Genomic DNA, 12,756 nt, shown 5'->3' with positions numbered 1-12,756 from the left:
TAGGAGAAGCAAACCTCAAAGTTTGGGGTTTATAGGTTTATGCTTTAATTCTTGGGTTTTCTGCCTCTCACCAGAGGCAGAAGGAGCAGAAAGGGAATGATAAGATCGTGTTCTTTGGGATGGGGTTACATTTAGATATAAAATCCATGAGATTTGGGTATTTGCACCCTCAGGCCTTATTTTACATGGATTCACATAAGGGAAGGAGCCACTGAGCTGGTTTTGTTCTTCCTAGATGTAAAGGCTGTCAGAATTCAAAAATATTTTAACTCTCACACATTGTAGCCTAGAGTGTGCACTGCAAACTGTGTGTCCTTCAAAGTTACTCATGTTCCACTGCTCAAAACATTGCAACATAAAATCAGCACATGGCACACACAGCACCAGCAGATCCAACTTCTTCCATTTCAACCCTAGAGTGGGATTTTTGAAAACACACAGCACTGGCTTCCATCACTGCCTTTAATCACATTAAACTCACCTCTATCAGCCAAATCTCTGACCACAGCACCAGGTAATTACAGTGGATCTGATACTCACCATCTCCAGCCCAAGGAGAAAAAAACAACCAAGACCCAGCCAATCAAACCAAAAGCTTGCCTCCAACACACACAGATTCTGTGCACTACATTAAAATAATTTCTACAGAAGTACCACTATTTCCCTTTAAAAACAAGGGAAATTTAAAATATTTTCAGTGTTCTCATTTGCTTGGGTAGCTGAAGGTTTTTGCCCTCAACTGACAGCAGCAACCAAAGCAGTGCTCATTTCAAAACAACATAAACAGCAGCTTTAAGTAAAAGTAAGCTAAGTGTGACAAGAAATAAATGGCAAAATCTGTTCAGCTAAACTAAATAAAAAGAGAGTGTCAATTAGTTCACTGGAAAATAAAAATCATACATTTCTAATGAAAATAGAAATAGGGCACCATAAAACTGAGCAAATGGGTATTTGTGCAATGTAGAATTCAAGCAAATAAACAAAATAACAAATTGCCAGGATGGCCACAGAAATTTTCCAGTTTTGTTTAAAAACTTTGCCACAGATGAAGCAATAAACACAGACAACATGGTTAAGACAGAGTCTTGGAGTGCTTAAACTGCCACAGACCCAGTTAAGGGAAATTCTCACTGCTCCAATGCCAATTGTGTTATTTTATCTCACAACCAGGAATTATTTGAAATTGTCTTCATTCAGACCTAAAAGTCTCATTTTTTTAAGGTAAAAACAGACTGACTAAAGAAATAGCCAGGTATTCTATATCACATAAGAACAAAACACCTCACTTTGGATGTAATACCTTAAAAAATACATCCTTTTCCTATTCTGATTAACAGAAAGAGGAAGAAATCTAATGCTTAACACTAAATTGGCAAAGCCATTCTGTAGTTTGCATTTAGATGCTTCAAAGACCTCACTAAAGAGATTTTTTCAGTGGGATGATTATCATACAGATCTTTTGATACTGAAAAACCACACTTACATCGACTCCTCCAAACAAGTCAAATGTGTATGTGTTTGGGAAACTGGACTCTTGAGCAGCTTTCCTGTCCTCTGTGACATAAACCATGGCTTCCATTGAAAGGAGAGGAGAAATTTCCTGCATGTAGAGAAAAAAAATAAAGAGATGGCTCAAAAAGAAAACTCTTCATCAGTGTAAAAACAATTCTCTTCCTCTATCTGTGTGATCCACTGACTAATCATTACCTGCACACCCAGCTCTTATTTACCAGCCAATTTTGGACAGATACCATCATGCAGACAGCTTGAAAAATGAATAGAGTATGATCACAGTAGACTTTAAAGAAAGCCACAACAAAATTATCTCAAGCTTTAGGAAGAAGGGTGCAGCCATTACCTTTAGGATGCTTTGGCACTGGGAGAAGTCGCTGTTTGGGTGGCTGTGCTCATACAGTTTCTGCAACAGCAAGGGGATCCCATTCCATTTTGCCTGTTTATCCCTTTCCTTCAACAAGGCCTCCGTGATCTGCAAGGAAGGAAAAAAAGTGATTCCCATGTGTCCAATACTTCATAACCAGGAAAATAACCTTATCACCATCCTGGGAAAAGAGCTAGCAAAATCCAGTACCTTTTTCCATGCAGCAATTTATCCAGGAGAGGCAGCTGCAGAATTTTACAGATGCAAAATATCTTAAGCAGCACAGGGCTTAAAGCAGATGTCATTTAGAGTACATAATCTCATTCTGTACTTTTATATTGATTGTGTATTTTTAAATGGGAACACATTAGCCTCTAAACAATTCCATTAGCAGAACTCCAATTGACAGGTCAGTGGAGGAGGAAATGGGTGCCCTGACACTATCTCAAATTACACTGGTCAAAGGTGTAGAATGCTGAGGCTGGAAAGGCTTCATTACTTGATGCATTCAGCTAGAAAGGAGTATTTCCTCAGCCAAGTCCCTGAAGTCATTGGTCACAGCAATGACCCAAACCACAAAGATTTACAAGCAGGAACATATCAAAGATAGAAAATTCCCTCTTTAGTCTTGGGCTGGTTGTAAATGGAGATCACCAACTAAAATAGCAGAACAACAATGCTGGCATTATCCTGAGAAACCACCAAAAAAGAACACTTGGCATTCATTACTATAGCTCTCCAAACTTTCTTCAATGTTCTTCCTTCTTCCCTAAAGTAAAAAAAAATAAATCCTATTTTCATCACTATGTTTAACACCTAAAAATAAAAGTAGCAGCACAAGACTAAAATATTCTGCTTAAAATCCACAGAAGATGTTTTGAAGCCTGAATACTTCCAGGTTAATGCCAGGAGATCTGTCAAGGAGGAGCTCAGGACATTCAATTAAAATCCATCACCCAGTCAATGCTGACCAAACTTTAACTCCTTTCTTTTCTGGTACTTCAGAGGTACCTACACCAACCCCAACACAAGGACTTAGCCTTGTGCACAGGAGAAGGTAAAGCAAACAATTCCAGCAGGATTTTTGGCTGGGTTTACAAATGTTTTATGTGCTCTCCAAATAAAAACAACAAATAAAAAACCCCTCCAATCCTCTGGTCAGCACCTCAAGGCAAACCTTAGTTAACAGAATATCCTGAGCTGGGAGGGACCCCCAGGATCCCCCAGCCCAGCCCTGGCCCTGCCCAGACCCCCCAACAACCCCACCCTGGGCATCCCTGGCAGCGCTGTCCAAACGCTCCTGGAGCTCTGGCAGCCTCGGGGCCGTGCCCATTCCCTGGGGAGCCTGGCCAGTGCCAGCACCTCTGGGGAAGAACCTTGCCCTGACATCCAGCCTGAGCCTCCCTGGCACATTTGTGGGTTTGCTCTTACTCCTAGGCCTGGACTCCTAAGGTGCTCTCATTCTGCACCCTTCCGTGGTTAGATGACATTTCCCTCCCACCTGCTTAAATCTCGGTTCTTATTCTTTCAGCCAAGACATTGTTCTCAGACACATTTCAGTGCACAATTCCAAAGGGCCATTCAATTCCTGATTAGACAATTATATGCAAATATACTCCAAATTCTGACTGAGAATTTAACCCTATTCTCTGCTGGTTATACAGAAGACCAGAGACCTGATTCAAGCTGAGAACTCAGCCTGGCAATGTAGCTGATGTGGGTCCTCACCCTCTTAGTAAGATTCCCAAGTACTTAGGATTCTTTTCCTGATGAAATACCTAAATTTTTAGCTAAATAAGAACTTCAAGGGTCTTGAAGTACCAGGGTTTCTTTCTACAAGCCAAGTGATTGAAGCAGCATAAGCACACCTGGGACATAAAATTCTCTCGTTTTTAACTTCTCCCTGCTTTCTGATTTCTCAATCAGAGGAATCAACTAGCACTGCTGGAGAGTGAAACAGTTTCCTTCCGAGCAGGAGAAATAGCAGAGAACCAAACCAGAAAGCCAAAATGACTTCTCAACATTTGGGCTCTGGGTCAGCTCCTTGGAAGTCACAGATTCCATCTCCCCTTGAGATACCAAGCACAGAGGGAGCCAAAGGAGCTCTACCACGGCCACATCCCAGGTGTGGGAGGAGAACAAACCCACAGGCGGTGGAAGGAACGGGATTAACTGCTGGGCAAAGTGCAAAGAACACACAGCAAAATGCCAGGGAAAGAGTCCAACTCTCCAGCTCCAACTGATGTGGAAGATACCACAGGCAGGGATGACGTGCACAGGCTGCAATCTCAGGTTCCAGTAGCACAGAGCAGAATCCAGCACTTAAATGCTCTCAGGAAAGTCCAAAACCCTTTAATTAACATTAAAACCTTGTGTTGGGTTTAACACCACGTTGTTAATCACATGTATGCCTCTTGGTTTGGGGCAGGATCCATCTGAGCCACCTCCACTCCCATTTCTGTACTAGCAGGGCTTCCTCTCCCAGCCCCAGGCTCCAAGAGGTGGCCACAGGAAACTTTCAGAACTGAAATTCTGAAAGAGTGAAGCAAACATTTCCTTGCTCTCATCATCATATAACTGCTTTCAAAAGAAAAAAAAAATAAATAAAAGAAAAGGATTTCTTTCTCTTGATTTAACATGTCTTTGGTTTCACTGCAAGCTCTGGCTTGTGGCCCCTGCTCTGTATTTGAGGCTGCCCTGGCTCTGGATATTTCCATTGTGGCTGGGTGGTATTTGCCAATGCAAAGATTTTGGATTCTGGGAAGGGATTAAAATTCAATCAGACTTTGTGGAGCTGTCTTTCTTCACAGCCATTTTGGTTAAAAACTGCATCTCCTATTTTCCATAACAGCAGCTAGTCAATGCTTTTCATTTATAAGCAAAAATGGTTTTCTTTTTGGGGAAATTTTACTGAATAGTCATCAAAATCAGCACTGGGTCTTTTGGGTCTCCTTTCCTCTGTGGAATTTTTGCTCTCATTCAAGCACAAAAAATGCAATCCAACACTGATATTCCTTATTCACAGAAAAGCCATGGATAAAATACCTGAAATCTTGCAACAAAACTCTAGAAGTTAGGTAAAATCTAGCAAGAAGTAGAGGCTGTAGCAGCCCAGCTCTAAGAGGTATCCATTAAAAGCCAGGACCTCCCTAAGTGCTGGCAGCTGGGTTTGGAATTGTCACACCTCACTGGTGTTAGGACACAACACAGCAAGGATCACTTCCCGGGAAAACAAGAGCAGTGGCATATAAACCTCCCTAAGAGCCAGGTACAGCAAACCAAACCGGGACAAACACCAGGACTCCACACTGTCACTTCCCAGATTGCTACAACACATCCAGCTCTGGCTCACAGAGAAACCTGAGGAAGGCACACTGGGGTGCTTCTGTCCCAGGAGATCCCTGAAAACACAGCAGCACAAACCAGCTCATCCACAGCTCCCAAGCTGTGTCCCAGTCCAAAGCTGTCTGGACAATCCTGGTTTTATACCCGTGGTTTCCTGAATGCTGCTCCCCAGCCAGGTGATCACCACCTGGCCAGGACCATCCACATCCCCCTGATCCAGCTGTGCCAGCGTGGATTTGCTGGAAGGGCAAGCAGAGACCTTTGGAGAGGATTTAAATTCAGTGATGATAAATGTGTCACCAGCCCACCCATGACTGCAAGGTAGAACAGACTGAGTGGTTTTCTCTTTAAAGACTCCCATGGAAATGGAGCTCAGGATTTCCCAGGAGACTGACACAGACTCTAAAGACTGTTAACTACCATAGGAACACTTTCCGACTACACAGTTTAAATAACTTTTGTGCATAATTTTCCTTGACAGTATACAATGGGCTGAAAAAAGACACTGCACACAACTATTTGTTTTAAATTTTAAATTTCCTTCTAATCCAATTGTCTTTTAAATATTTTCAATTATAGAATAAGAAGCACAGAATATCCTGAGGTGGGAGGGACCCCCAGGATCAGCCAGCCCTGCCCTGGCCCTGCCCAGACCCCCCAACAACCCCACCCTGGGCATCCCTGGCAGCGCTGTCCAAACGCTCCTGGAGCTCTGGCAGCCTCGGGGCCGTGCCCATTCCCTGGGGAGCCTGGCCAGTGCCAGCACCTCTGGGAAAGAACTTTTTCCTAATATCCAGCCTAAACCTGCCCTGACAGCATCGATTTGCATGATGGTCAATAAATAATTATGAGTAATACCTGCATCTTCATGAAGTTATACACTAATATTTGCCTAAATCCATCCCTTGATCAATCCAGTCTCCCTTTCACTTGTCCCCCTCCACTTTGCTCGTCCTCCAGGCACAGCTGCTCCAGCAGCACAGGGGCAGTTCCTCCCCACTGCTGTGTCCATGCCCTGGCAAGTGCCCAGCACTGTGCTGCCAGCATTGCCAAAAGATTTCTTACTGCTCTGAGATCTCCTGGAGCTAAGGTCACTCCCAAATCCCTTCCTCTTCCAGAGAGAATTTTCCTTCCCACCTCTTTTTCCACACTGTGACAATTTTCCTTGCCCTACAAAGCAAACCTCTGATTTTCCTAAGCTTGCCTCCACCCCTGTGCTGAGCTGTGGTCAGTGACACCTCCCTGTGTCTTCCCAAAACTGCCAACCAAAGGCCCAGCAATGGTGACAGCAAAGAAATACCAGGAGCTCATCCTCCTTTTGCTCTCCAGGGCAGAGCAAACAATTTCCTGATAAAATTGTGTCTCTGTTTCACATTTTACCCTTCAAACATTTCACTGGCTTGCTGAGTGCTCGCTACAGGAGGGCGTTTGCTGTCATCTCTCAGAAAGCAAAACCAGTGACTCAGGTGTCCAGGCATCCTTCACAGCACTGAAGGGTTCCTGCTGTGACAGACTTCACAGCTATGACACATCACTTAGAAGGTTTTTTTAATTCAATTTCTCATTGCAACCATACATTAAGACTGGAAGTGCTTTTTAAAAAAGCTGAATTTCCATTCTTGGGATTTTCCATGACCACTTCTGAAGTATATATTCAAATGTCCTCAAAGTTTAAAAGGAAATAGGCACAAGATTATGGATCTTGACAAAGATATGCAAGCACACGGTCTCTACGTATTTTTAAGAAATTTGAAGCCTTTCCACATCCTTTCCTTCAAGCCTTTTAAGCTGTACCTTTAAAAAAACTCAGGAAACTAATATTTGTGCAATTGTATGTTTAATTTTCCTCTGAACAGTAATAATATAGGAAGTAATTTCTGACAGACTACCAGGAGAATGATTATTCAGGATTTTGGGGAGTGTCCCACCATCCCAGCTCTGTACTGCATTTTCCTTTCCAGTTCCTAACAACCATCCATCAGCCTGGCTAAGCCACCTGCTTCCTCACACAACTTCAATCGTGCCTCTAACCAAGGCAAATGACCCTGCAAGCTTTGGTCTTAACACAACAGCTTCTGCAGGAACACAGCTGCTGGCCCATGGAGGGATTCTGGAAAGCATTCCAAAGGAGAAGCTGAGAACTGCAGCCCTGCAGCTCCAGGGCAGAACACACTGTGGTCAGTCACCAGCTGAGCTCTGATCAAAAACAGGGCAGAGCCCCACAGATATTAATCCTCAAAGGAAATTCTGCTGGGAGAAGTCTGTGTAAGTGCACTTATGTCCACCCTCTTTCCAGCTCCTTGATCCTTCAAGTGCAGATCAAGACTCCTTTAGCTAGATTCCCTTTCTCCATCCTCCCCAGCCCTGCATGGGGCCCCTCATCCCTTCTCCAGCCAGCCCAAAAACCAGGAATGAACCCAGGGACACACTGTCCTAGGATAAAACATGCCAAAGCTTCTAGCCAGGACTAACCATTCCCAGAGCTCCCAGACTACAGCTCTGCTCACCAGAACTGGAAGAAGAGCTGGTCTACCAGACAAGGAGCAGGTCTCCTGAACCTCCAATCCCCACAGCACTTCCCAGAGCAGGACAATTCCAACACAGACCTTAGACACCAGCAGTTCTCCAAACCCACTACAGGATCCATCACATCAGAATAGAGCCACTAATGTTTGTTTTGCTGACCTTGCTCTCAGAGAAAAATAGATCAACTAATATGTATAATTATATTACAATTACATTAACTTCTCAATTACTACTTTACCTTGGAACTTCCTAAGTTTCTTCTTTAATTCATTTTGACAGAAAAATAAAATCTGTAGGGCTATCTAAGAAAAAGCAAAGGGAGAATGAGTATCACATTTACCTTCTTCTCACTCATCTTCAGCCACACAAAAAAAATCATACACCAACACAGCTACTTTTTGAGCATTTCTAGTGCAAGACAGAGCTCTGGTCCTGTTACATAATAAAAGCATGTCCAGGCTTTCCAACACTCCCTCACTGTCCTCCCCTGAAGAGGCCTAAGCCTGCTAACACCCACACAATTAGAGCTACTCAAGTGGATTATATTCACGTGAATGTTGTTTTGTTGGTGCTGTTGTAAGGATGGAACAAAAAGCTGACTCAACACCAAAATCTTTTCTCAGGGTTAGGAAGCTACTCCTGGCTGATAACTTGTAATGGCAGGAGGTGGAAATCTGGATGTCTGAGGAAGAAAATGTTTTCCTTCTCCAGAGCACTTTTTAGAGTGGATAGGGACTGTCCTGCTAAGGGAAGTGTCTGCTCCAAGGGATAGCAAACATGAAATACAGATGGAAAAATGGACTCCTTTTTTCCATTCTGATTGTTTCAGCTAAGCCTTGGCAATCCTATGAGGGTGAGAGCAGTGCTGACGCTCAGCTCTTGGGACTGCACCAGGAGCATGTTAGTTTGCCAACAAATCCCTGGTCAGTCCATTATTACACTGCTCTGTCTACAGAGATTCCCAGAGCTGCACCTAAATATCTTCTGGTTTCATGCCACATCCACGTTGTTCACAGCTGGCCTGCAGCAGATGAAGTGTGTACCTTCTTGCTAAGCGGATTTGAGCTTGATCAGCTGAGCCAGAGCGTTCTTGGCTTTCAAGGAACAGCAGCACAAACCTCAGCACAGAGCCTGTGGTCCTTGACACAGCTGTGCCCCGAGAAGGACAACACACCAGGCCCCTCACAAGCAATATTCTTCCATATGAGAAATGTGTCACTTCTGGAAAGCTATTCTGCTGCTGGTTCACCAGGACCTGCAAAGCCCCTTGCACTGGCTCTGTGCTCAGGGCAGGGCAAATCCTGATCCAAGGTTATGCAACCTGATACCAAGACTGAGGCTTGTGTGCAGGGCAGCAGCTGATGCCAGCAATATGGATAAAACAGATCCAGGAACAAATAATGGCAGTATCAACTGAAATCTGCTTTAGCTAATCAACTTCTTATCACAGAATCATTTAGATTGGAAAAGACCTCCAAGACCATAGAGTCCAGCCTGTGCCTGATTCCCACCTTATCACCCAGCCCAGGGCACTGAGCACCATTTCCTGTTGTTTCATGGACACCTATAGGGATTGGGACTCCACCATCTCTCTGGGCAGCCCCTGACAATGCCTGAACCATCCTTTCCAGGAAGAAATTCCTCCTGTTGTCCAACCTGAACCTCCCCTGGTACAGTTTGGGGCCATTTCCTCTTGTCCTGTCCTTGCAACCTGGGAGTAGAGCCCAACCCTCACCTGGCTGCCCCCTCCTGTCAGAGCTGTGCAGAGACAGAAGTTCCCTGTGAGCCTCCTTTTCTCAAGACTGATCCTCCTTCCCAGCTCCCTCAGCCACTCCTCGTATGACTGACTCTCCAGTTCTGTTGCCCTTCTCTGAATAATTTATTATTAATAATAAAGCAAGACACCAATTGGCAAGGAAGCCAAGTGCTCTGGGTAGGTGAGCACAGCAGGAACATGCAGAGATCCAGATTTCAGAGCCTCAGCTGACCTCAAAACTGCCACATATTCAGAGAGCTGTTGCTGTCAAAACTGCTTGTATGTCCCTGTAAGATCAGAGTGATGAACTTTTAGATGCAGGCCTGTCAACAGTGATCCTTCCCAGCTCACAGCTAAGCCCCTACTTTCCTCATACAAAAATGGATCTTGAGATCACCTAAGAATAGCACACAAAGCTTTGTTCAGGGCTAAATGCCACTGCTGCCCATGGCAGGCACCCCAGCATGGAACTGTGTTTCCCAATCTCCCTGAATTAACATCTTGAGAGGGTTTCCCCTTCCTACAGGACACCAGCAGTGCAGTCCAGGCAGCACATGACCCAAAACTTCCTTCCAAAACACAGATAGAAAGAGCTTCAAGGACACTCTCATGACTTGCTCTACACCCCAACACAGCAACCTGAGCCGCTCTCAGGCTCGGTAGGAACAAATCAGTTGAGAAATGTAAGCAAGGACTCCCATGCTGCAACTGAGGAGTCAACTGCACAAAAACAGGGGATGTTTTGATAAAACATGGAACTTAAAAAAAGAAAAAGAAAGCAGGCAAAACTGCCTTGGGATTCTTTAAAAGTTACATCAAAGTGTTTTATATTTAGATCATCTACAAACAAAAAACTGATTCAAGGTAAAAGTACCGAAACATGGAATTTATAAAGTTCAAAATCATTCAGAGAGTTGTTATTCCCCCTGCCTTAGTGTAAGAGAATCACAGAATGGTTTGGATTGGGAGGAACCTTAAAGCTCTTTCAGCCCCACCCCCTGCCATGGCAGGGACACCTTCCACTATCCCAGGTTCCTCCAAATCCCATCCAACCCTGGACAGTTCCAGGGATCCAGGGGCAGCCCCAGTTTCTCTGGGCACCCTGTGCCAGGGTCTCCCCACCCTCACAAGGAAGAATTTCTTCCCAATATCCCATCTAACCTCTGGCAGTGAGAAGCCATTCTCTGTTGTTCTGTCACTCCATGCTTTTATACAAAGTGATTTAAAACATCCTCCTATAGCATTTATGAAGTGCTGGGAGCATTACGTGTCCAAGCTTTAACTCTCAGGGCAGCAAGAGGGATGCCAAGATTTTTCAAGTAAAACAAAACAAAACCCCAGTGACAAAAACACCACCTCATTCTTGGGCATTATAAGGAGTATGCAACCAGCAGAAGCTTCCTTGATTGCTATAAAAGCTTAAAAGCCCAAAATGAAAACAGTAGCACTGAATTTTTCAAGCAAACCAAAGCCCAGAGGTGGAAGCACCATTACAGAGACAACAGAGGTGCATAAGGTTGCTATAGGTTTACCTGACTGAAATTGCAGTGGCTGAAGATGTGCATGAAAGAAAGAGTGCAGAGGTGGACAGGTAAGGCAGTGAGACAAAGTTTGTCCACATGCAGTAGGAAATCCACTCCTAAAACAATCCCAAGGAAAGGAATCAGTACAGGTTTATATTCACACAAATTAATGGCTCTTCTTAAGGATTAACCAACCTAGCAGCTGAGGAAGCAGCAAAGTAAAGATAAAAGAGCTGTAAAAAAACATTTGCTCTTTTACCTCTTTGCTATAGAACAAGGCACAGATATTCATGATGAACACAATGCCTTAGGATTTCAGCTTTTATATTTTCCATCTATTTGTAACCCTGCAGTTCTCAGTGTATAACTCCAAACTCCACACACACTGGGAGCTGCTGCTTTCCCACTTTGGGCAGACACCACAATTCCTCTCCAGGCCTGGCAATCAAAGACACCTCACTGCCTCAGGCCCCCAGAGATGGAAACAAAAGTGAGTCAGGGGCAGCAAACTTGGGGTAAATGACTTCATTACCTGAAGCTGGAATTAGAATATTAACCCCCAATGTGCAAATGAACCAAACTTATAAAAGTGTGAAACCCCTGCGACCCCTGGTCCATTTTGGGTGCAGCCCCTGGGGGGCTCCATCTGTCCTGGATGTACCTGAAGGCCCTTCAATAAATAGAACTGCTTTTTATTCTCTTCATTTTGTCTGGTGCCTGTTTTTAGGTAGTCCCAAAAAGGAATAAATAAATCTTCTCTTAATAATTGCTCGGAGTCCTTGTTTATCAAGGCAAATGCTGTTGTCTGGAACAGTGAATTATAGAAATGCCATTTTTTATTCCATCTGATCTCTCTTAAAGATACTTCAGCTCAGTAAATCAGCACCTGAATGCAAGTCCTTTATCTCAGGTTTCATTTTCCAAGTCTTTGCACCATTCTGCATTTAATCTGCAAGGAAAATGCCAATTATTCTCCATAAAAATAAATGAATAGTCCATTATCCTTTAGCAGCTTTTCCAAAAAAGCCAGTATCAGCACACGACAGGCACAGGCCCGGGGCAAGGAGCTGATTTCATTCCTTGGTATTTCCCAGCATCATCAACTGGGAAAGATGACAAGAAACAGATCTGGAGCAGCTTCTCATAAAACGACCTGCGTTACAAAGCTAAAATGTCTCCTAAGCCCTAATACCACGAGGCTGCCTTTGTCCAGGAAATACGTTTAAATTTCGATGCTGCATTGTTACAGTCCCAGGCAGAGCTTCCTTTCTTTGCAGGGAAGGCCACACGGAGCGAAGAGGCGGAGAACGGCTGGGAAATGCCCGTGCTGCTCCTCGGAGCTGCCGGAGCCCGGCCGAGGCCGGGGGGGAGGCACGCGGAGCACCAAGGCCCCGGGACACCCCAGCGGGGCCGCCCCTCCAGCACCGTGGCAAAGCCCGAGCACCTCCGGGGAGCTCCGGAGCGCCGAGCCCGGGCTGGGAGCGGCCGTTCTCCCTGAGCAGGCCCCGCGAGGCCAGCCGGGCTCTCCCCGGCCGCGCAGCTCCGCCAGACACCCGGGAAGGAGGCGCTGCATCCCCCGCTCCCAAACCGCACGGGCCCCCTCAGGCCCCGCGGCCCTCCCCGCTTCGCCCACCCTGCCCGGGTCCCACGGGCGGGCCCGCAGCGCGTTACCTGCGCCCCGCGGGTCAAACCGCGGCCGCTGAGCTGCCCGTGCCGCAGCTGTGCCA

At 45.2% G+C, this 12,756-nt stretch overlaps 2 protein-coding genes across 3 annotated transcripts in view; one reads left to right on the top strand and one right to left on the bottom strand.

Moving 5' to 3' along the window:
* Positions 1-11,135, bottom strand: part of TRPC4AP (transient receptor potential cation channel subfamily C member 4 associated protein) — a 34,000-nt gene extending 22,865 nt beyond the window's left edge. The window contains exons 1-3 of one of the 2 annotated variants that reach the window (XM_015647269.3): positions 11,039-11,135; positions 1,859-1,987; positions 1,484-1,600 (exon numbers count right to left, since the gene is read on the bottom strand). In XM_015647269.3, coding sequence (XP_015502755.1) covers positions 1,484-1,600; positions 1,859-1,987; positions 11,039-11,071 — 279 coding nt within the window. In that variant the 5' untranslated portion in view covers positions 11,072-11,135. Of the gene's footprint in view, positions 1-1,483; positions 1,601-1,858; positions 1,988-8,090; positions 8,121-11,038 lie in introns of those variants that run through there. The other variant, XM_033519098.1, reaches the window with a different exon arrangement.
* LOC107213168 (perilipin-3-like) overlaps positions 1-12,756 on the top strand; it is a 663,366-nt gene that overhangs the window by 62,865 nt on the left and 587,745 nt on the right. The gene's annotated exons all lie outside the window — the stretch shown is intronic.

The sequence above is a fragment of the Parus major genome, chromosome 20 (genome assembly GCF_001522545.3).
Source record: "Parus major isolate Abel chromosome 20, Parus_major1.1, whole genome shotgun sequence".
NCBI lineage: Eukaryota > Metazoa > Chordata > Aves > Passeriformes > Paridae > Parus > Parus major.
The sequence above is the reverse complement of the archived record's forward strand: the minus strand, read 5'-3'. Positions and strand labels throughout refer to the sequence as shown.